At 45.4% G+C, this 23445-nt stretch overlaps 1 protein-coding gene across 1 annotated transcript; it reads left to right on the top strand.

Moving 5' to 3' along the window:
* The first annotated feature begins 899 nt into the window (after nucleotides 1-899).
* DEGS2 (delta 4-desaturase, sphingolipid 2) lies at nucleotides 900-21497 on the top strand. Its single transcript, XM_076345437.1, has 3 exons — nucleotides 900-994; nucleotides 11868-12610; nucleotides 19214-21497. The coding sequence occupies exons 1-3, from the start codon at nucleotides 913-915 to the stop codon at nucleotides 19355-19357; spliced, it is 969 nt and encodes a 322-aa protein (XP_076201552.1). The 5' UTR covers nucleotides 900-912; the 3' UTR covers nucleotides 19358-21497.
* The last annotated feature ends 1948 nt before the right edge of the window (nucleotides 21498-23445 follow it).

The following is a 23445-nucleotide window of genomic DNA, read 5'->3' as shown; positions in this document are numbered from 1 at the left end:
TGTGAATCAGAGCGGCCAGAGAGGTTAGCAAGGTTACCGTAGTTTTAAGGTTAGCAAGTCCTTCGCCTGGCTTCGTTACCAAGGGAGCAGTGTGATTTCCTGCTACTTCAGCAGAGGCAGTACCGGACCTGGGAAATGGGCCGCAGACTCTCAGGAGTGGAGCGTGACCTAGCCAAGGGCTGGATGCTACTGGGACAGCTCACACAGGATTTGTCAGAGCGCCAAGGAAATGCGAGTCAGGTGTCGGTCATCTTCACGCTGTCCCAGGTCTTCCACCCCTGGGAGGAGCTCACATGACTGGGCTTTGCCCTAAGTCACATTCTTCTTAGGGCTGTGGCACTGGATTTATAGGGTTTAGGCTACCCTTGCTTTCCAAAATCCTTGTCTGGAAGTGCCCGGGGACCAGCCTGCAGTGCTGGTGATCCCCCCCGCGCCCTGAGGCTGTCCCAGGAGGGGATGGCTGTAGTGGCTGTGCTGAGTCCCGGTAGGCCCCACGGTGGTGGCAGAAGCACGATGGGGATCCTGTTGCCCTGCAAACCACCGCCCACCCCACACACCTCGCCCGGCTGCCTTCAAAGCCCGTACAGCAAGGCAAACCTCGGTTGCCCGTCTCCTACCCCCAGAGCCAGCCCTGAGGCACCCCCTCTCCCCCCGGCCCCTCCTTGCACACCCCAGAGGGGCTCTGCAGCTCCCCCAGCTCCCCCGCACGCCCGAGCGGAGCCGTGCAGCTTCCTGCCGCGCACACCCGAGGCTCCCCCCGCGGCCGCCCCGTCGGGGCGCAGCCCCGGTGCCCGCTGGAGGCGAGCGGCAGCCGGCGGGGCGGAGGCAGGAGGCGGGCGGTGCTGCCCCTCCGCCGGGCGCGGAGCTATAAGGGCAGCGCGGAGCGGCACGGAGCGCAGCGCAGCGGGAGCCATGGGTAACCGTGTCACCCGCGAGGACTTCGAGTGGGTCTACACGGAGCAGCCCCACACGCAGCGCAGGAAGGAGATCCTGGGTATGTCGAGGGGCTCGGAAGCGGCCGCCGTCGGGGCCGGCAGCCGGGCTGCATTGCAGCCCTGGACGGGGAGGAGCGGGCGGAGCGGGGGGGTCCGTGCCGGGTCCGCCGCTGTCGGTGCCGGGAGCGACTCGGGGCCCCGGCCGGGCTGCGGAGAGCGGGGGCTGCAGCCCGGTGGGCTTGGAGGGGTGTTTTCCCCGGGGGGTGCTGCTCTCCCAAACGCTCCCGACGCCGCCTCGCCTTCTGCAGGCAGCGGAGAGGCACGGCGAGGGCGCCGGCGGCTGAACGGAGTCCTGCTGCGCCGAGCTGGGTTCCACGGGCGGCAGAGCTGGCGGTGGCGGGGTGACATTGCCGGGCGATGAACCGCACCTGCGGCCAGGGCTGCGTCCGACGTCCACACGCCCCGCACCTCGCCCCGGGCTGGCGGCAGCTGCCGGCGGGGGGGCCCGCGGTGGGCGGCAGCACTCCCGGCTCTGCACGGGGGGGGTGGCTGGGAGTCCTCCTACAGGCAAGTTTTCCCAGTGTCTTGGTAGTGCAATAAAATAAATTAGGATGTGGGAGAGTGTTTGCTAGAGAACAATAGAAGGTCCCCGCTGCTTGTCAAGAACAAGGTGCACTCTTGTATTTTCATGTCGTACACGCAGTGTTTGGCTGCGGGCATGAGTATGTTGGGTTGGGAGGTTTTCGCTTTTGGTTTGGGGGTTTGGGCTTTTCTGAAGATAGTTTCTGAGAAGAACTAATAATTCAGAATTGTTGCAGAATATTGTTGCGTATCTCCTGAAAATATATTTTCAACATTTTATTAATAAAGAAGATTTTTTTTTTCTGTTTCTATTTGGGTTGTCTGGTTGGTTTTTTTCCTTCCCGCTAATGAGTAGGATAAAGTTTTTAAAGATCTTTTATAAAGGAAAGCACTGGAGCTTGTGGCTGAGGTGCTGCACAGGGTCTATGATAATTAGGTGTAGTTTCTTAACTCCTCCACAATCTAACAGATTAATCCAGGATTAATCTAAATTACAAAAACATTTCCGGTATAGTTGCGGTGGTGGAATATCCTGGTCCAGGTTTGAATTATATCCAGGAAAATAATAATTATTTTACTATGTAATAATGATAGAGAGTCAAATGATGTCATTATGTAAAATGATGCTTCTTGGTGTCATGCTAGTCATCCTTTCAGTCAAGGGGACTATGTTTTGGTGAGCTGTGGGTAGGAGTGTGTATAGTGGGTCTCTCCCCTTGCTAATCTCTTGCTTTCCTGATCTTGCTATGGAGTGGGGACTGCAAACCATGATGAAGTTGTATTGTAAGGAGGTACTGGAGTAGTTGGACTGCCTTACCCTTGCTGCAACAAACTCTTTTTAGGACCTTTCAACTGCATACTTGCAGAGGTTTTGCCCCCATTCTCCTTGGGTTCAGAACGAGCAATTGGAATCAAGGTCCATCTCCTTCCTCACAGCTCCCCCTGCCCCAGCCGTGGGAGCAGAAGGAAGGGCATAGAGAAATACAACGTGGAAAGAGAGACATGGAAGACGTGGGCAGAACAATGTGTCTGTGTCTGACAAGGCAGAATGGATCGTGAAACTAGTGTCACGAATATCAAAATGTTACCAAAAGTTATTGAAACTATCATGATATCCCATATGATACTGGTATAATGATTAATGATCATCACTGTATTATTCAAAGCCTGAGGGTCAGCAGACCCCTGGTATCTAGGGTATGTACTTACCAAAGTGTCTAGTGTCTATTGAGCTGGAGTGCACTGGAAGTCTTACATACATATGAACAAATATGTATAAATATTCACACATTTTACGTTTTTGTATATAGCAGTGCCTTGGTGACAGCATTCCATGCTGGTAAAGGAAGTATTTTCCTCCCAATAGGTTAATGATTTAGTTGCTAAGCACTGAAACTTGATTGTTTTGTGTTTAGGCAGCTTTTTGAAATGTTGGTCTCTCTCAGGCATGGCTACTTGGATTTTAATGCAAATTGAACTTACCCATTAGGAAAAAAGTATGGGCAAACTGACAAACACATAAGGCACTTTCTTTCTACATAAGTGATGTTTCCTTGAGCTGTTGCCCCAGTACGATTCTATAGAGCAACTGAGAGATAATAATGGTCTGTCACGAAGTTGTATGTCCTGACTTGAGAGTTAGTAGCCCAGGTGTCTGTAAGACTTTTGTAGTCGGTGACAATATGTCTGAATGATAACTCTCTGAGTCCAATCCCCCTACCACAGGCAGGGACATCTTCCACTAGCTCGGGTTGCTCAGAGCCCTGTCCAACCTGGCCTTGAACACTTCCAGGGATGGGGCATCCACAACTTCTCTGGGCAACCTGTTCAAGTTGAGCAGCAGAGCTATGAGCTGTGTATATCAACTGGGCTGGCTGGAAGCTAGCTTATGGCAGGACATTATTGCACTAAATGAACCTACCAGGGATGTGATTCCTAACGGCTATAATTATACCAGCAAATAGATCAACATTTGGGAGAGGTGATACTTTCTCTCTTCTCTCTTTGTAGTATCTTCCTCTTAGACTCTAGGTATTAAAATTAGCTTGTGTTTGGTACTGTCTAGGTGCCAACTGCTTCTAAGTTAAGTGGAGATCTCTTGCTAAGCTGGCACTTCGACCCTGATCACGTTATTCATGTTCCTGAACACGTTATTCATGCTTTTCAGTTTATGAAATTGAATTGTTTCATTGCGGTTCTCTCACCCTCTTGTTTATGAAAAGCCTGTTACTGTCTTGTGTCAGGACTGAGATTTGTGTAACGCTGCAGTGAGCTGTGTTAGGGAAAGACCTGGCTGAAAACTAACCTGACGGAAGAAAGTTTTTTCATCTGGATCTGCTTAGCCTTGCTGTATAGTTATACAAATGCTATTGGAGGGATATAACGTAGGGTATAGCGTAGAGGGGATATCTACTTCTAGTAGAAATAGGATTTCTACTTTAGTGGCAGTAAGGGTCTGCTGGATTGAAACACTTGGAGAACTATAGTCTTGCACAGCGGGAAGTGTTGGTGTTTTTTCAGTCTTGGGAGAAGATGAAAAAATCATTGCTCAGATGCTGGTAACACCATAAGCACACAATGAATGGTCATTTCACCTGCAAACAATTTTCCAAATGCAAGCATGTTGTGACATGAAAGAATGAGATCCTATTTGTGCTGTGGGTTGGATCTAACTTTACAAAAGTACTGTAGGTTGGTCAGAAAATTCTTGCCTCACAGGATCCTTAGGGAAGCACTTGTTTGCTGCTGAGGATGAGGCCTGAATCAGTGTTGCTCAGGGTAGGCTAGGAGCATCTGAATATGATCTAACATCCAAGAATAATTCATAATTGTATAATTGGTTCTTTGGCAAGTTATTTTGGAGTAGAGACGGTGCAAGTGTTTTATATGTGCTTTATCTTGTAGAAAGGCTGAGATGTTAGCCGGGGGGGGGGGAGGTAGAACAAAATAAAGAAGCCAAAATCCATTTTATTTTAGCATTTAGCCAATTTGAGTATAATAGCTTCCAGCTCTGCTCACTTATTTAGAGATTACTCTGCTGTTTCTTCCAGCTGACTCTTCTGTTGCCTATTTAAACCTCACATTTATGAAAATTCTGATAAATTTTACCTACTGAAATATCCAAGATGCATATCTCCTTAGCTTAAATCAAAGCTCTGAATTACATATGCTTCTGGCGAAGAAACTGTGAGTTTGTTTCCCCTTTATGCTGCAGTACGTGGGCACAGTGCTGCCACTGATGTGTGTGCTCTCTGATGAGTGCATTCAGAATAGCTGCTATCTCAAGTGCTCATGCCAATTTCCTGTGGGGATCATCTATAAAATAAATCACATGGGCAGAAAGTCACTGTTTTAGGCACTTGTGGTCTTCTGCTGAAAATGTATTAAGTGTAACTGAAGGCTTCAGCTTACTCCATGTTGCAGGTTTTTGTTTCAGAGGGAGCTGGAAGCCCTCTTTCGAGCATTCCTACATCCCTTTACTCTGAACCAGCTAATAAACAAGTGTAAACAAACAGGTCATAGCTGCTGTCATAGTGATGTGCTGACACCATCCATCTCTGTCGACACTGGCAAAGTGTCGGTGCTTTACCTCTGGTGGTCATTCTGGGTGACCCTGCTCCCGTGGACCAGCTAGCACAAAGCAGTTTAGGAGCTTGTGGGTGGCAAATACGAGATTAAGACCCTTGTCCTTGCACAGTGAATGTACAAAACTTCAGTGTAATTAGTTGGGCCAAAAAGGTTTCTTACTAGTTTGCATACTGGAGGGGGCAGGAGACTGTGCAAAACCAGAAGCTTTTGTCATGCACATTGTCCTCTGTGTGTGTCCTACCTGTGTCCTGGGTCATGTATGGTTTGAATTAATCATAGAATCATAGAATAGTTTGGGTTGGAAGGGACCTTTAAAGGTCATCTAGTCCAACCCCCCCTGCCTTGGGCAGGGACATCTTCAACTAGATCAGGTTGCTCAGAGCCCCGTCCAACCTGACCTTGAATGTTTCCAGGGACGGGGCATCCACCACCTCTCTGGGCAACCTGTGCCAGTGCTTCACCACCCTCAGCGTAAAAAAAAATTCTTCCTTATATCTAGTCTGAATCTACCCTCTTTTAGTTTAAAACCATTACCACCTGTCCTATCGCAACAGGCCCTGCTAAAAAGTCTGTCCCCATCTTTCTTATAGGCCCCCTTCAAGTATTGCAAGGCCACAATAGGGTCTCCCCGAAGCCTTCTCTTCTCCAGGCTGAACAACCCCAACTCTCTCAGCCTTTCTTCATAGGAGAGGTGTTCCATCCCCCTGATCATTTTTGTGGCCCTCCTCTGGACCTGCTCCAACAGGTCCATGTCTTTCCTGTACTGAGGACTCAAGTGTGCTGTGCTGTTTATGAGCATGTTCATGAGCTGAGCTGCTAAAAAGCAAAACACTATCATGGTAGCAAATGGACTTCTTTTCTTTTGTTTATTTTTTGGTACAAATACCAGCTACAGCATAGGGCACGGGGTAGCAAAGCTAACATCCTGTGCCTGGTGTCTCTTATTTGTTCTGGCAGGGACTCATAGTTGATAGAACATAGTCCAGGACAGCAGGGATTTCCCCCCGCCTCGCTTTTCTTTAACAGGCCTTCTAAAAGTCTTATACTGAGTAATATCTCCACTTTGACTATACCTGTATGCTGCACTTGTGGTCAAAATAAAGGAAGATGAAGAAATTAAATTTCTTCTCTTGCTACTACTAGCTTCTCATGGATGCGGGCAAGGCTGCTGCTCCTTTAAACCTCCACCACCTCTGTGTTTCTGGACAGCTCCCACTTGCCCACATCCAAATCCTGTGTAGGCCAAAATGTGCAAGTGCTAAGTATGTGGTGTCACATCAACGAGAAATTGTGTCTGCTGCCATCACTGAGGTCTAACTGGGTCTCTCCTGAGTCATCTCAGGAGCATTGTCAGTGGGAACAGATGATGAGTGAGGGTTCAGAACAAGATATTCACTGTCTCCTGAGGAGGAGGAACACCAGGACCCAGTGACTGAAAGCTTCTCCAGGAACAATTACTCCAGCCCTAATTGAGTATCACTGTAGGGCTACGGTGAGTGCTCCTGGATCTCCAGAGAGGGGCATCAAGGAAAAAAATGTGTAGTCAGAGTAATTTTCAGTAGTGTTTCAGTGAGGCATGCCTCTAGAAAGGTGACTGATGCTTACACACAACACTGGAGTGATCTTCATGAAATGTTAATTCAGTAAATCATAGAATCATAGAATCATTAAGGTTGGAAAAGACCTCTAAGATCATCGAGTCCAACTGTCAACCCAACACCACCATGCCCACTAAACCATGTCCCTAAGCACCTCATCTACACGTCTTTTAAATACTTCCAGGGATGGTGACTTAACCACCTCCCTGGGCAGCCTCTTCCAATGTTTAACCACTCTTTCAGGAAAGAAATTTTTCCTCATGTCCAATCTAAACCTCCCCTGGCGCAACTTGAGGCCGTTTCCTCTCGTCCTATCGCTAGTTACTTGGGAGAAGAGACCAACACCCACCTCGCTACAACCTCCTTTCAGGTAGTTGTAGAGAGCAATGAGGTCTCCCCTCAGCCTCCTTTTCTCCAGGCTAAACAACCCCAGTTCCCTCAGCCGCTCCTCAGAAGACTTGTTCTCCAGACCCTTCACCAGCTTCGTTGCCCTTCTCTGGACACGCTCCAGCACCTCGACATCCTTCTTGTAGTGAGGGGCCCAAAACTGAACACAGTATTCGAGGTGCGGCCTCACCAGTGCCGAGTACAGGGGCACAATCACTTCCCTACTCCTACTGGCCACACTATTTCTGATACAGGCCAGGATGACATTGGCCTTCTTGGCCACCTGGGCACACTGCCGGCTCATGTTCAGCCAGCTGTCGACCAACACCCCCAGGTCCTATTCCACCAGGCAGCTTTCCAGCCACTCTTCCCCAAGCCTGTAGTGCTGCATGGGGTTGTTGTGGCCGAAGTGCAGGATCCGGCACTTGGCCTTGTTGAACCTCATACAGTTGGCCTGGGCCCATCGATCCAGCCTGTCCAGGTCCCTCTGCAGAGCCTTCCTACCCTCAAGCAGATCAACGCTCCCGCCCAACTTGGTGTCGTCTGCAACTTACTGAGGGTGCACTCGATCCCCTCATCCAGATCATCGATAAAGATATTAAACAAGACCGGCCCCAGTACTGAGCCCTGGGGAACACCGCTCGTGACCGGCCGCCAACTGGATGTAACTCCATTCACCACAACTCTCTGGGCCCGGCCGTCCAGCCAGTTTTTGACCCAGCGCAGAGTACCCCTGTCTAAGCCGTGAGCCGCCAGCTTCTCTAGGAGAATGCTGTGGGAGACGGTGTCAAAGGCCTTACTGAAGTCCAGGTAGACCACATCCACAGCCTTTCCCTCGTCCACTAGGCGGGTCACCTGGTCATAGAAGCAGATCAGGTTGGTCAAGCAGGACCAAATGAGTTGTTTTGGAATCATGAACGCTTCTGAAAATATACTTGCAGCATTTGTTCTCTCTCAACTGCTGTTCTTTCATCCACACTGTTGTACAAGTGGGAAATTCTGTCTTTCATCATCGTGGTACAGATTTCAGCTGCTCTGTGGTTATGCTGTAGAGACCGTGGAGCTGTTTGGGCAGAATTATTAACTACATCTACCCACTAAAGTGGGTACTACTACTAGTAAAGTGCTTGCACTGCTTTTGCAGTGTGCTGGGACAGAAAAGTCCTGCTTCTGCACTGCTGTACGTCTACACCAGTATCCCCACCCTCTGAATGGCAGTACGATGGACAAGCTGGAAGGAGCACGTGTGGATAATCAGTCTGCCAGGCTGAGCTAACAGATTTTCCTAATGAGCTGGAGGCTGGAGAATGTGCTGTGGAGACATCAAAGTAGCTGGAGCTGTCCTGGTCCTATTGTACTCTAAAATCTTGGTCCCATGTGGTCAAATAACTTTGTGGGGTTCTTTTGTGTCTCCCCCCCTTTATCTAGAATGGCTGAATGTTGGGTTTTTTTTCTCCTATTCCTGTGCCCTTTCCATGCCATGATTGTGGATAATTAAGAGCTCACTATAGATAACATTTTATGGCCATCACCATGTATTAGCCCTGACCCAGTGCTTGGTGGGAAGTGGTGGACTCTGGCCGTATAGAAGCTGGTCATTTTTATAATGGAAAAGTGCTCAGGAAGACGAAAATGGAAGCGATTCAAGAAAGAGCAGCATGATGAAAATCTCTGCTCAGATGCCTCTTAGTGTGAAACTCTAGAAGCCTCAAGAGTGGAGAGCAGGTGTCTGTTTACTTCTCCAAGTGCAGTGCGTAGGAAACGAAGGTGGTCTTCATTGTGTAGCTGCCACAGGTCTCACAGTCCTTTATGGCTCCTGGTTCAGCACTGCACAGTAACCCTGTGTCTGATTCCCTGTTGCCTTTGGGACATGCAGATGGCCGACAGCTGGTTTGCACAGCCCTTGGTTGCACAGCCCAGCTGATCACCTGCAGACACTTGTCACAGCAGCCTTACAGGGTTGTCCAGGTTTTTCAACTGTAAGTGTTCTATCTTGCCGTACTAGGATTCATTCCGCTAACTGCAAGGCATGAACACAAGGGAAAAATGAGATACGTATTTATGTTGTCACATCTTTGTGTCAGCACGTTATATATAAACTGCAGTCATCAGGATCAATTAATCTGAGATTAAATGCGTCTCACTGAAGAGTGCTTGGCCTCAAGTTTTGAAAGGGTCAGCATTCAACATTTTGCATGTGCAGTGCTCCTGAACTGAAAGCTCTCTCTGGCAGGCTACACCACCAGCAGGGCTTTTAGCCTACAGTGAGCTTAGCAGCCCCACCTGTCAGCCTCCCCATTTCTCCATGCTGTAGAAACAGGAAGGGTTTATCAGTATTAATGATAAACAGACACAGTATTGTGGTTTAACTAGTATGCAAAAATTTACTGTTGGAGAGGAGTTAATCATGTGTTGAATTTAATATTAAACCCTAGCAAGTTACTTAATAGCTGTCACCTGCGATAAATGCAACCTACCTGCATTGCTGCTTGCAGACGCTGTTGCTGCTGGTTGGCAGTTACTACTCTGAAATCTCTTAAATGTAATCTGCAATCCCTGTTAGCTGCAACAAAAAGAAATAGGTCCAAAGCGACAATATAAACAGGTTCTCAAACTACAATATAAAGCATTGCTTAGTCATTTTCCCATCCCATTAAACTTTTTTTTAGTCAAAGTGGCCTGAATTTGACCAGGCTGAGGAACAGATTTGGTTGTTTTAAATCTCTTCATCTCTTCTGGTGACTGCAGTAACTTATCTCTACCAAGTGCATGACTGAAAATTTGAGGTGGCTTGATTTATTAGAGGGTTTTCTGGGTTTTGGACAGATGCTCCTAATCAGGACTTTAAGCTATGTAAAATTATATGTGTGTAACAGATATTCTGACCAGGTCATTATATCAAGTTATCCTTTAGAGTGGATATCCCAGCACTTTGTGTAAAATTTTGGTACCTGTCTAGGTACCAGAGAACCATTTCTAGCATGTTAGCATTTTTAACACAAAAACTAATTAAAAAATCTGCAAAAACAAGGACAAAAACAAAACAGCAAAACCAAAACCCCTGGGCTTTCCAGAGATTTTTGTCAAAAAGTTTGGCTGACTTTAGAAGGATGTGAACTTTTACTAGAGCTTTCCCACCACTTAGAAAATCTCTCCCCTGCCTGAATACTCCTCATGGTGATTTTGCTCCCTTGTCTTCACAAGGGGAAGAATTGAGAATAACCCTTTTCTCATCATCTTCCATAAAACCTGTCTAATCTTTATTGTCTCTAACCTCTGTTAAGCTGGGCTGAAGTTGGCCAGCAGGCTCAGAAGTTGTTTGAATGGTTGCAGAGCATGACCACATCAGCCTGCTTCCTTAACCAGTGCTTCATCTCTCTGAACTTCTGCAAACTTTTCAGGGTTCACTTCTATAAAAACCTTCTCTGTGTTCTGCACTCAGTACCTGCCACTGCTTGCAAGGTCACATAAAGTTATGTGTATTGCTTCCTGTGTTTGTTTATAGTATATACAGCTGCATAGATGCAAATCATTATAATCTGCTTTTATTGCATTGGTATCATACAGGGACAGTCAGATGATATTTACTTTTCTATTCATAAAATGGGCCTATCAAACTTACAGGGACACACTGTGTAACCTCAGGGTTCAGAAGGAGTGACTTGTCCTACAGTCTTATCTGTGTAAGCTCTAATTATTGAGAAATGCAGAGTATGAGTAAAAGGAGGGAGGCCACTGCGTGGGTGAAAGCCATAAAACAGTGGAAAAATTCATGTGCAAGTTAATACTGGAAGTGAGAAGTGTGGGTTTGTAAGGAAGAGACCCGAAGCAATGAACAGCACCTAGAAGATAAGTTGTACTTCTGTGTATTTTCTTTTTCTTAAAAGGACAAATGAATGGCCAGTAGAACTAAAGATCAGCAAGCTGGTCCTGTCCTGACACGGGTCAGACCTGGCGAGCCTAGCCCATGTCTCTCTGATGCTGTATTGCAGTATTTGTGAGGCTGCATGAAGACGTTGTGTGATTATTTATGTGACTTCAATGCCTGTTTCTGGTGTGTGACTAATGGCATAATGACATAAGCCTAACAGGCTAATGAATGGGAACAGAGAAAAATTTTCTGTGTCTTACAAATTCCTGGTAATATTACTGACTTTCTTGTGATGTTAACATGTGCAAAGAGTTGTATGTGTTGTAAGCACTGGTGAACACTCAAATACTTAGGAATTTTTTTTTAATGCTACATTTGTCATCTAACCACAGAGCAAAACCTGGTAAGCCTGTTGCTCAGCCCTCTTCCCCTGCTAGTATGTCTGAAGCAGCAGTATGAAAAGGGCTACAAAGAAGGCAGTTGTATCCCTTCTGTGGAAAATAGCAACTGGATTGGGTAAAATAAAAAGGGAAATGAAAAACTTGGCAGTAGGTGCTTCTTAGAGCTTAAGTCTGGTGGGTTTTGGCATACTAATACTCATCCTTGTGAAGGCACATGATGCCACATATTGACCATCAGGGTAAATGTTATTTTTTTATATGTCTATGTGTATATGTGTGTGTGTGTGTGTATATATCAATATCAATCACAATTGGACATGATGCTGGCAGTGGGAATGGAGCCCATACATTAGTAAAGCTTTCACTGTAGTGGCAACCCTGTTCTGGAATTGCCATTTTATAAAACTAGGGCATCAAACATATGGTGATAAAAAAAGAATGCCAGTGGTGATTATGTTTACCTAACTGTGATCTAACGAGGTTTTCTCTGCATTTTTCCCTTTAGCAAAGTATCCAGAGATCAAGACTCTGATGCGACCGGATCCACATTTAAAGTGGATTGTATCTGGAATGGTTTTCATGCAGTTTCTAGCATGCTACCTGGTGAAAGACTTATCTTGGAAATGGATTTTCTTCTGGGCTTATGCTTTTGGGGGTTGCATCAATCATTCACTGACCTTAGCCATCCATGATATTTCGCACAACGTCGCCTTTGGGAACAAGCAGGCCAAGTGGAACCGATGGTTTGCAGTCTTTGCCAACTTGCCGATTGGCATTCCTTATTCTGCCTCCTTCAAGAAATACCACATTGACCATCATCGGTACCTTGGTGGGGACAGCCTGGATGTGGACATTCCCACGGACTTTGAAGGCTGGTTCTTCTGTACGCCACTTCGGAAACTGCTTTGGCTTTTCCTCCAACCTCTGTTCTACAGTCTGAGACCACTGTATGTGAACCCCAAAGCAATTACACGGATGGAAATTTTTAATGCTCTCGTCCAGTTTTCTATAGACCTTATCATTTACTACCTTTGGGGGCTCAAACCTATTGTTTACTTAATAGCAGGTACGATTCTTTGCATGGGTTTACATCCCATTTCTGGGCACTTCATAGCAGAACACTACATGTTCTTAAAAGGGTATGAGACATACTCTTATTACGGACCTCTGAACTGGCTCACCTTTAATGTAGGCTACCACATGGAGCATCATGACTTCCCCAGCATTCCTGGATGCAGATTGCCAATGGTAAGTACGGCATGAGCATGAGTGGACTGGATTTTTATAAAAGCTGCTAAACTGTCTCAAAAAAATCACTCCAAATCATAGCAATGGATCAATTTTAAAAAGAAAAAAAAAAGGAAAAAAGAAGAAAGCTTTTTGGATTTGTTTCTAATGCTTTCATTTTAAGCAGGAGATTGAGAGAAATGGCTGCCAAACTGCTGTAATATTTAGTTCATTTGATGGAAACGAGAACATCTGAGCCTCAGAGGGCTTGAGGAATACTTTTTGCATGATTAAATCCTCCAACAATGCTCTAAATTTCTCCATTTCCTTCCCTCAGCGACCAGGTTTCGTCTCTGGAATTTTAAAGGCCCATCTAAAGTGAAGCAGGTGGCAATTACTACTTGAAATTTGTCTAATGATCAATCTGCTAACTATATTGCTTGATTAACATCAAACAAAAGTCTTTTGAGATGACATAAATATCGGGGCATGTTCCAGCCTGATGTAAATAGCACTAGAAAATAAAGCCCCGCTCTACACAACTTGTTTTAGCTCTGCTGCCCCACCCACAGAAACTGAGGATGCCTGATCTGTCATTAGGAAAGTGCTGTGGCTTTCCTCTTTTGAAAGTCAAGCCCCTTTTTGTTTACGTTTTATCAGTTGTGGGAATCAAATTTGCAAAGGCCAGGTGTCTAGGAATGGTTTTCAATCTCCCTCCAGGTATGTAGCTGCTCTTATGGGTTTTAATACAAGGGTTCCTCAGCAGGTGCTCACAGTGTTAGAGGTACGTGACTTCGAAGTATTACTCCTACATAAAAATCCTCTGGCATAGTAGCAAGGAAACATCTCTGCCTCTGGTCTGATGCAAAGTTGGGGGCTACTACTGTAACACCCTCATGAGGTGGAGGTAGAGCAGAGGAGGCTGAGGTTCAGGAGCTGTGACCTCCCCACTGCTGCGTAACATGTACAACTTTAGGATGGTATATCCAGGCAAACCCTGCTTTATGGGTTAACGTTCTTCATCACAGAAGAGGATGACTGAGAGGAGATTCAAAAGAGGAGGAGATTTTCTTGTGGTGTAGAAGAGCGTGGGGAGCCTCTATATAGTCTGCAGTTCTGTTTTAACGCACCTCCTTCACTGCTGGAGGTCTGTCCTGGAGAAGCTGGCCATTCCTGGTGGGGTTCAGAGCAGCCAGTAAAGCAGCCCACACTCACATGTGAAGTTCTCCTGTCAGGCACTCCCATTGCTGATGCACCTGATAGTTCAGCTGGGAAGTGTATGAGCTTAGCTTTAGCTTCAAATGTTCAAACTTGTTAGATAGGCTTAGATACTTAGATTACTGAAATGTAAATAGAAGAGGAGAAGGAGGTTAGCTCTGTATCTTACACAAGGGAGGTGAGTGACTAATTGAACTTGCTGGGACTGTTGCTCCAGACCTGAATGAGACCTGAAAAGCACATCCCCACCCACATCACAAATAGTTCAGCCTAATTCCTCGAGGCAGTGCAGCAGCTGGAAGTGTCTGCCCTCCTGTGTAAAGAAGATAGAGTTATTAGTTGAATTTCATGGGCTCGTGTTCATGTGTTTCTAGCTCTTGGGCAACTGAGGCTTGCCCTGCTGGTGGAGGAGGTATCAGGCTTGTCAATCGTTGTTGCCTGACAGAACTATATGGAAAACTTTGAATCTTTCATGAGTGATCAACTACAAGTGAAAATCTATTACGAAGTGAAAATCCTTTGGCAGAACAGTTACTGTAGAAAATCCTTTGTCCATTAAAAGAACTTGGTTATTCTCTTCTGCAAATTGAGAAGAAAAAGTCTCTGCCTTTTTGGTGGAAGGAGATAAGGGGACAGATCCTCTCTGGATAGCTTTAATGCTTGAACTTCGTAACAGGTGGGGGTAGAAACCTCCCCTTGCTCTCCTCTGCTTAACCTCCCAGCAAATTCTTCACTCAGCAAATGTCTATCTTTTTCAGATCTAGTCTCCTAGGCACTTGAACTTCTAATAGTTGAATTGTGTAGTACGGATGACCTCTCAGTATAGCTATTTTTATTTTTAATTATTGGCAGGTATTTGGTTCCTTCCTGATTGAGAGCAGGGGAGAAATACGATCAGAGAATAACTGGATCTTAATCTTGGAAAGTAACTGTCTCTTCTACTTGCTTATCAGAAAAGTAAATTTAGCTTTGTCCTTTGTTACAGGCGTCTCATTCAGAATGTTCTGAGTAATGTGTTTGCCACTGGAAAGACCTTTACCCTAGGAGTGTGACAGGTTTGAAAGACAAGAATTAGGCTGTGCTGTAAGCTTATAGATATTAAAGATGAGTGACATGAGTGTGCAGTAAGAACTTGTCCCACTAGTATAATGAGAGATTATGCAAGAGACCACAAAATTTAACATTATAATGAGGGACCTGCTCTGAAAAAAACCCTATAGACTTACAACTAGATTAGTCTTTGCATGAAGCCTTATAACTATAAAATATTGCATTGTTTACCAAATGAGTAAAAAATCCATTCTTCATTATCTGAAGGATTGAATATACTTATGGAGAGAGGGGGCAGGAGAAGAAGGAGGAATTCGGTACTCTTCCTACAAACTGCAATAAAAACTGCAGTGTTACCAGAGGCAAGCTAGTTACTCATTAAACTTGTGGGAAAAGGAAAAGACATGGTATGAAACCAGTTTTATTAGACAGACAAAACTGGAAAACATGGTAGATGTGCTGGTTTTGAATTGCAGATTTCATTAACCCTGTGATGGCCAGGAGGGCTAGCTTGAGCACTCCCCCCCCGGTCAAGGACCATAGGGAACTTCTGCAATAAGCCTTCTAGCATTCTAAACATCATTTTTCAGCTTCTTGTCATAATGCTCTGTAGCTTCTGTATAGCCCCAGGACAAAGGGTCTGTAACAGCCATGGTGAAACACTAGGTTGCGTTTAACTTTTGCGCCTATCTGATACCATGGAGTAGGATTGGGGTTCTGTTGCTGTATTCTACAAGCACAAAACCAGAAGCAAAATTTGTCTAAAAGATGTGATTTCTTACCTACCACCCTGATCTACCTGAAGAAAAGCCTCAGTATACTAGGTGCCAAGTGCCTAATAAGCTTCTTGCAGACTTTGTGATCTCTCGTCCTTCCATGATAACTTCCATTCACAAACTAGCAATGACTTAAGACTTACATTTGAGATCTGTAAGGAGGAAGAGAGGGGGAATTGAAGCAAATGGACCATCTCCAATGCAATTTGGAGAGCTTGAGGGGGCAAGTCAGGAGCAGGATCTAGGAATACTTTCTCACAGTGCCATCCTCTCTGCCATGATCTATGATCTGGCTGCAAAACTTGCTACCTGGAAACAGCCATCTGCAGGTTTTGTACTGCACCCAGAATGCAACATGGAAGATGACTCTTCCAGCCTAAAATATACTTAATAGATGTGGTTTAATGTTGTATTTAAAAGGGAATCTGCATTAAAACCCAATAATTTTCACCCCCCCACACTCCCCAGGTTTTCTGGTAGGTAAGGAGATAATTTTGTTTTAAATATGGAGATGCTGAAACAAATTACAATAGATGAGGTGTTTTTGTCAGGAAACTTTTTTGTGTTGATCCATTGTAAAAGAGAAACTACTTTGAAAATTCATTCCTGCCATGTGATAGCAAAATGGGAACAGTCACCTAACAAACTTCCTTGTCTTTTCCATACAAAAACCCTTCAGAAGTCCTCCCTGTAACTGCATTCATTAAAATTTCCCTCTTCTCCATTCCTTTGTCAAAAACATTTTATTGCAGTTTACCTTCTCTTCTCTGTTGTTTCTGTACATCTCATACAGTTGTCCTGCCCAGAGTACAGGGACCTTGCTGATGGTGCAAATGCTGCCTGCCTTCCTGCACAAGGTGCTGCTGGGCACAAAGCCAAGCATGAACAAAGAACTGCTTCATGTAGGTGTGAGTCACTGTCCCACAGCTGATCTAGGGTAACACACTCCAGTGCAAGCCCCTGGTCATCTCTTGTGGTTTCCATACTGGGCTTCTCATTCAGAATGAGCTGCCACCATACTCTGCAGGAAGGTGCTAAACGGACATGGTTGGTGGACAAGGAGCTCCTCCACACCTGATGCTGGCAAGCAGCTTGCCAGCCATGACTGGGCTGCCTGCTTCCAGAATGGGGTGTGTATGATCTTCTTCAAAATTCACTGCTGGGTATTTTGATTAATCATCTTAAATTATCCAATAATACCTGTATTCTAGGTGCCCGTTTTAAATCTGTAATACAACTGCAGAGTATGTGTATGGAATATATTTAAGTGCAAGTTTCCAGACTTGCATGTTGTGTCCACCTGAGCTCTTCAGCACTACGCCCAGACTATACTGCTGCTCGTGTTCGCTGAAAGTGTGGAAACTGTTGGGTTGAGCATAGGCTGTTTATTGGCCTCTTCTCTGAGCCATTTTTTCCTACTTCGTCACTGGGGTCATTTTTAGTCAGCCTTTGGTGCCAGAGGGCACAGCCACTGCCTGAGACATTGTTCCTAGGAGCTGAACTGGTTTCTGTGAATTTCCAGCCCTCCACTTTCATGTGTAAGGGGCAATACAGAAAGACTTTCTGAAGCCCTCATAGTGGTCAGTCTAACATGATCAAGAGCTCTGCAAAATAATGTAACTAGCTGAGAAAACGTCTGGTTCAGACCATTGTTTCTGTGGGCAAGAAATCTATGGGGGTTCTGGAGAAGAGGGGAATGGGAGACTTGCCATATGAACTTGGCTAGTATAGATGAGGGCTGAATTACTGTTGCAAGTCAAAATTCAGGCAGAACTTCAAAAATGGAGGTAGGAGAGAAGGTCTGTAAGCAGCAGTGTGCTAGGGAATGACCACGTCAGAGCTGGAGTGAAGCTTTTGGGGCTGGGTATCTGAAACCCTCTTTGTGTTTGCACAAGGCCTCATTAGTGGCTTTCGTTCAAGGGAGTCAAGGGAGCCTACTGTCTAAATAGTCCTCCCTCTCATCCTTTAGCTATTTCAATTACCCAGCTGGGAAAAGGGAGGATACAAACCCCAGATTAAATTGTTTCTGACTGTGGTTACAGAAGGAGTGCAGGGAACTAAATCTGCATCTCCAGAGATCTTACCCGGTGCCTGGAAATCACCCTTCTTCCAGTCATTAACAAATACCTCTAAGGGGAAATGCTGATACTGTCTGAATCCCACTGAAAATGAACCACATTTGAAGTACAGACCAACACTTTAAATATAGGGATATAGGGAATTATGAGGAAGTCAGAGGTATTCAGTGAAAGGCAGAATACAATCAGACCTGAACTGTATCTTCAACCTGCAACACAGCACTACCATGCCACGAGCATAAGGAGTGCATAGAGGCTGAGGTACAGAGGTAAAAGATCTTAACGAAACTTGTACGTTACCCAACCTACCTCACAAGGAAGTGTCTGCTAGGAAGCTGAATTAACGAGGTAACTAGCAGTGAGCCGTACTGGCTTATAATTTAACTTCTGCTGGGATTCTTACCTTTTCACAAACAGTCAAAATGCTGTGTTAAGATTCCACCATTACACCTCGGATGCTGATGAGACCCTCCTCCTGGATGACAATTTCTGTGTAACCCTTTTGCTCTTCACTGGAAGTCCGTACTGTGCTCAGCACAGCTGGCTTTAAAATTCTGCAGGGTTTTTAAAGAGACAAGTCATGCTGTCCAGCAAGACAAACTACTCTGGAATAGAGTTTTGTTTGTCTAGGAGGTGGAGCTGTAATAAAACCATGCCCAAACAGTTTATGTGCAAGTGTACAATAGTTAACAGACTCTGCTGCTTCATAAGCGTGTTCAAAAAGCAGAGCATCTAGCTGGAGCAAGGGCTACTGATAACTTGGGAATCCTCATAGTCCCCTGAACCTGCCAGGTTTGAAACCTCTTTGTCCTCTGGTTCTGGCCTTACTCCCACTACAAGCGCCACCCCCAATGATGCGCAATGCTTCTCTGATGGCAACAGTCTTAAGACTTGGGGATTTGTAACAGGGATGAAATTTTATTAGACTTGTGATCTAATAATGAATCTTGCAGTATTTTTAACACCAGACTGAGGAGAACAGTCCACCCCTGCAATTTCCTCTGCCTGCTGGAGGAACCCGTCTCTCAGATTTGCATCACGGTAGCAGAATGGAGGAAAGAAAATGAAGTGTAGGCAAGGCTGTGTCTGGCATTTTCTCAATTGGTACTTCTCTCCTACCCAGAACCCTCAGCAGACGAGTATTACGAGTGGTGAACAGGGCTTTAAATACAGTGTGTTGGAGTCTTGGCAATTTATAAGGTGGATTAGTCATCTCATTGTGCAGATCCCTCCACCTCCGAAATGAGAGAAAATAGTTCTGACTGAAGGCAGCGATCCATGATCTTTCAAATTCTGTCATTGTGAGGCAAAACTTACATCAGAGACCTGCTAAGAAGTGTCTAAATGTATTTAAGTACATCTCATTTGGCTGAACTGCAGAAGCTCACAAGCAATAACAAGTAACTTCAGGTTATGGCTGTGCTATCAGATCTGAACGTGAAGATTGAAACACACCCGACACTGTGCAGCTATGCAGCTCATTCTCTCTCTTCTTCTTCCAGGTGAAGAAGATTGCAGCAGAATATTATGATAACCTCCCACATCACCAGTCCTGGATTCGAGTTCTGTGGGACTTTGTTTTTGATGACACTATTGGTCCTTATTCAAGGGTTAAGAGACTATGCAAGCTGGCAAAAGAAAGCTAATGGACTGCTGCATTGGTGTTTTGTTTATTTGAATGACTTGAGTTTTCTGCAGAAGTAGAGGATGTTTGTGTGTGCTGAATTAGCATTGGTGTGTGCTCCTTAGGCCAAGAGGATGAGTGTGAAAATGAAGGAATTGGATGCACTATTTTAGACTATTGATACTTTTTAATAAAGGATATTTGTGTGTGTAATGCTGAGAAACTAGATTAGAGTGAGCTATGATTACGTGAACCTTTGGTCTAAGCTTAGAATTAACTTCCTGGGCCACATGTGCCTAAGTCTGAGTTTTGCCCTGGTCTGCAATGGAGAATGCTTGGTGCGTGTATGTGTGAGCGTGCGTGTGTGTAGTTTAGGACTGGTTTCTCTTCATGCCAGATTAGATGTAGATGCTCTGCGTGCACAGGACTGTGGAAGCAGGGAGGACTGGCACGCGGTAGTAAATGATACTTTCTGGAAAACACAAGGGTGCCTTTAGCTCAATGGCTTGTCTAATCTAATCTCTTACTTCTGATAATTGCTGGTAGCAGAGATTTTGTATATGCAATGGAGTATGTGTATATTTTTGTACATTTGTATCATTATTTTAGTAGCTGCTGTTTGACCTTTATTCCAGGGCTTTGTCTAAACCTTTTCTGAATGCATTTCTGTTCTTAGGATCTAATACTCAGTGTAGCTAACTGGCAGAGCTGAACTGTGGCGTGGAGAAACCCTTCCTTTAGTCTTTCACTTGCGCCAGATCAGCAGCATGGATGTGCCCCTGGAGGAAATGGGTGGTCCTTTCTCACTCACCTTTTCAACAGTATTCATAACTTCATGTTTCATCCTTTTCCCCACTGTAAGTCCTTCTGGGAGTGGAAAGGTTCTAGTTTTAATTGCTGCTTGCCAAGGTTGTTAATATTCCTTATCACCTTTCTTGGTCTTCTCTATATAACACCCCTTTCTGTGCATAGGAGTTAGGAGTGTGTCAGTGAAGACATGGAGACGTTATGATGATATTTGTTCCTAATCACTTTCAGAATAATTGTAACTTTTTTCCTCTGTCATTCAAGGGGCACCAACTTGACATTTGGGAAGCATATGTATATGCTTGTGTGTATATGCTCCAGCTATATAAAAGTTGCCACTGATGGTGTTAAGGGGATATACCTGGAACACGGAGCTGGGGTTGTTTCTCTCCCTACGTGTCTGTCTTTATGCTATTGACATTAACCTTCATCGCTCATTTCTGCCCACTGGAATAGTTAAATCTCCCTGCCTGTCTTCTCCAACTATCAACTTCTGGCTATTCTCAGTAATTCTGTATCATCAAACACCTTAATCACCGTACCTTTCTCCAAGCAGAACAATACCTTGGGAGTCAGGAGCTCAGATGCCATCTAATAACTTCCCTCCACCCTGGAAAGCTGACAACTTATTTCTGTCCTTACTAAGTGGTTAAAAGAGAATAGATCTATAAAGGTTCTCTTATACCCTAACCCTCTAACAGTTTGACTTTTTTGTTTTGTTCTGGAAATCCATGTCTGTAACAAAGAAAAGGATCATTCTGCATTCTCATTGGTCCCTCAAAGTATGCTATTAGACCTGGGAAGCCTGATTTCCTCAATAAACACAGTTTCATTCCTTCCTCCTACAGCACTGGATCCAGTAAGTCAGTCTGTCCATTCGCTAGCCTGGCACACCAGGCAGCCAAGCGAACCTGCAGCAATTTGGGTTCCTCCTCCTCCATTTCCCTTTCCTTCATTTTCCTCATCTGTATGGTTTTGGCAGCTGAGTAAATACCCAGGTTTTCTCAGCAGTGCAAGATCCTTTGTGGTGCAGGGGCTGAATACCAGTTCATTCACAGATACTGTTTTGGTCTGGTTCTTTTTCTGGAAAAGAAGAGGAAGAACGGGATTTCTTCTGACACTTCAGACTTCACTGGTTCTTCAGGTGCCTTTTCTCCCAAAGGAAGTAGCTTTGGCGTGGGAACCTCCATTGACTTGTGTTGCTGCTCATGTCAGGAGCTTCACTTTTTCATTAATTTACTTCAGTGTTGCTGGAACTCCATGATCACATATTCAACTTCCCGTGTCCTTAGCAAGCTTGGCCAACTCAGCAAGTTAATATAAAAACCATAATAAAGATTATGCTATCTTCCTCAGTCTGACTATTGTCCTTCTCCTCTATGGAGAGTGACCTTTCTATAGTTCCCTTACTCAGCTGATCCATGATGCAGTCACCTTTAGTCTATAGATTACTAGCCTAGCCTGACATAGAGGCTATGGTGTAAACAGAAGATAACCAAAATTGACAACCGCTTCTCATCCTGCCTTCCATCAGCATTTCTGTCACTGTCCCACCTTGCTTTGCCTGGGCAGCCCCACAGCCCTCCTGCTCTGCACTGTCCATCTCAGCGGGAATTTGAAGTGGCTGGAAGCCTGGTGCCTGCAGGTGTGTGGTGCAAGATGAGTTTCAGTGTCTGTGGGTGCTGCTGGAGAAGGCTGTGATCTTGTCCTCTCCATGGGCGCTTGTCCTTGCCACTACCAGTAAAGTTGGCAGAAAGGGGTTTTTTTTGTAACCACAGGGCAAATGGGTCTGGGTTAAAAGAACACTGGGGCTATGTATAGTTTTATTCTCTTTGCTTAAAAATTAATCCAGATCCCCTTCATTGTGTGGCCACACTAATGCTCTGGCAAGAGGAGATTGGAGGGACAAATAGCTGTATGACAGGTTGGAGCGGAGGTTAATGCCCCTTTTGATTCTGTTGATGTAAAATGCCTGTGGCCTGCCCTGTTGCAGCGGTACCCTTAACAAGCCCAGCATGAAGGGACGCCCTTTTCTACAGAGGCAACAGGCAAACTGAGTTAGCGTCTGGGAGGGGGAAATCCTCTGGCAGTGCCACTGCTGCAGATAAGCCGCCCTGCACATCCCTGTCATTGGAGCCGTAGGCTGGGAACCAGCAAAACACCGGTGATGCCAGGACTGCTCCCCTGCCCCTGTCAGCCAAGCTTCCCCTTCCACCCCCGTGCACCTTGCTCCCACAGCTGTTAAGTGGCGCTGTGCAAACTTCAGCTCATTATGTCTTAATGATATGAGTCCTGCAAAGGTAGAAGAAGAAAGTAAGGAAAACTCATTTACAGCAGGTGGCTGATGTTAACAGAGGGGCACGCTGTATCCAGGCTGTACACTTGGCCCGAATTACCACGTGGTTATTACTGACCTTAGGCATAATGCCACATTCCAAGGCAAAACATGAACCATGCCAGGCCCCAACTTCCTGAAGCTTAATTAAGATCACGGGAGAGTTTCACAGAATGGTTGTGATCATCTGAGAGGCAGCAGTTTTGCAAAGTACTTGCCATTGTCATGTATGCCATTACATGGGTTTATAATTAATAAATGCATGAGCTACTGTATGAGATTTATGCAACAGAGCATTATAATCTTTGCTGTTACTGATGCTTGTCTGTGTTCTTCCTACGGGAAAGGCTCCTTTTCCTGGTCCTGGGGTTGTCGTATTATGTTGTACACCAATGCCTGCCTGCTTTAGTTCCCATGTGGAAATCTTACGCCACTGTCTAACCTGTCTCTTGCTTTCTGCTGGCATTAAACAGCTAACAGACATCAGGCTCAGTCTGGACCTCACTGTTGCATTAAACTCAAATTTCTCCCATTTTTCCCATATTTAATCTACAGTATAACCACACTGAAAAACAGACTGTCTTCTAAGAGGCAGATGGGGTTGCTTTGAAGAGTCCTGAAGGACAACCCCACGTTCTCCAAGCCAAAGCAGGTAACATTTTACAACTAACTGCAAAGCATGCCCCACCCCGCCTCCTCTCCTGGGTCTCCTGTTGCCGGCAGGCAGTCCCTCCTGCCTGCTGCTGTGCTCTGTGAGGCCTGGGGGACGTGAGCAAGGGGACAGCCACAGCCTCTCCTGGGCTGCTGCATCAGGCTCTGCTCCCAAAACCATTCCCAGGGCTGGGCTTTTAAAATTAAATCTTCAGAAAGGCCTGAAGCAATGCAGGGGGGCTTGGAAAATATTTGACAGTTTTCAATAGCTGATCTCCAATCTCTTGCCTTTTGCACAAAGTTATCATGAAGATGGT

The sequence above is a fragment of the Aptenodytes patagonicus genome, chromosome 7, assembly GCF_965638725.1.
Source record: "Aptenodytes patagonicus chromosome 7, bAptPat1.pri.cur, whole genome shotgun sequence".
In the NCBI taxonomy this organism is placed as follows: Eukaryota; Metazoa; Chordata; class Aves; order Sphenisciformes; family Spheniscidae; genus Aptenodytes; species Aptenodytes patagonicus.
Note: the sequence above shows the minus strand (reverse complement) of the source record. Positions and strands in the feature narration are given on the sequence as shown.

Coding starts and splice junctions, on each gene's coding strand:
- DEGS2 (XM_076345437.1), top strand. CDS start 913: ATGGGTAACCGTGTCACCCGCGAGGACTTCGAGTGGGTCTACACGGAG. Junction 995..11,867: donor GCGCAGGAAGGAGATCCTGG/GTATGTCGAGGG, acceptor TTTTCCCTTTAG/CAAAGTATCCAGAGATCAAG. Junction 12,611..19,213: donor CTGGATGCAGATTGCCAATG/GTAAGTACGGCA, acceptor TTCTTCTTCCAG/GTGAAGAAGATTGCAGCAGA.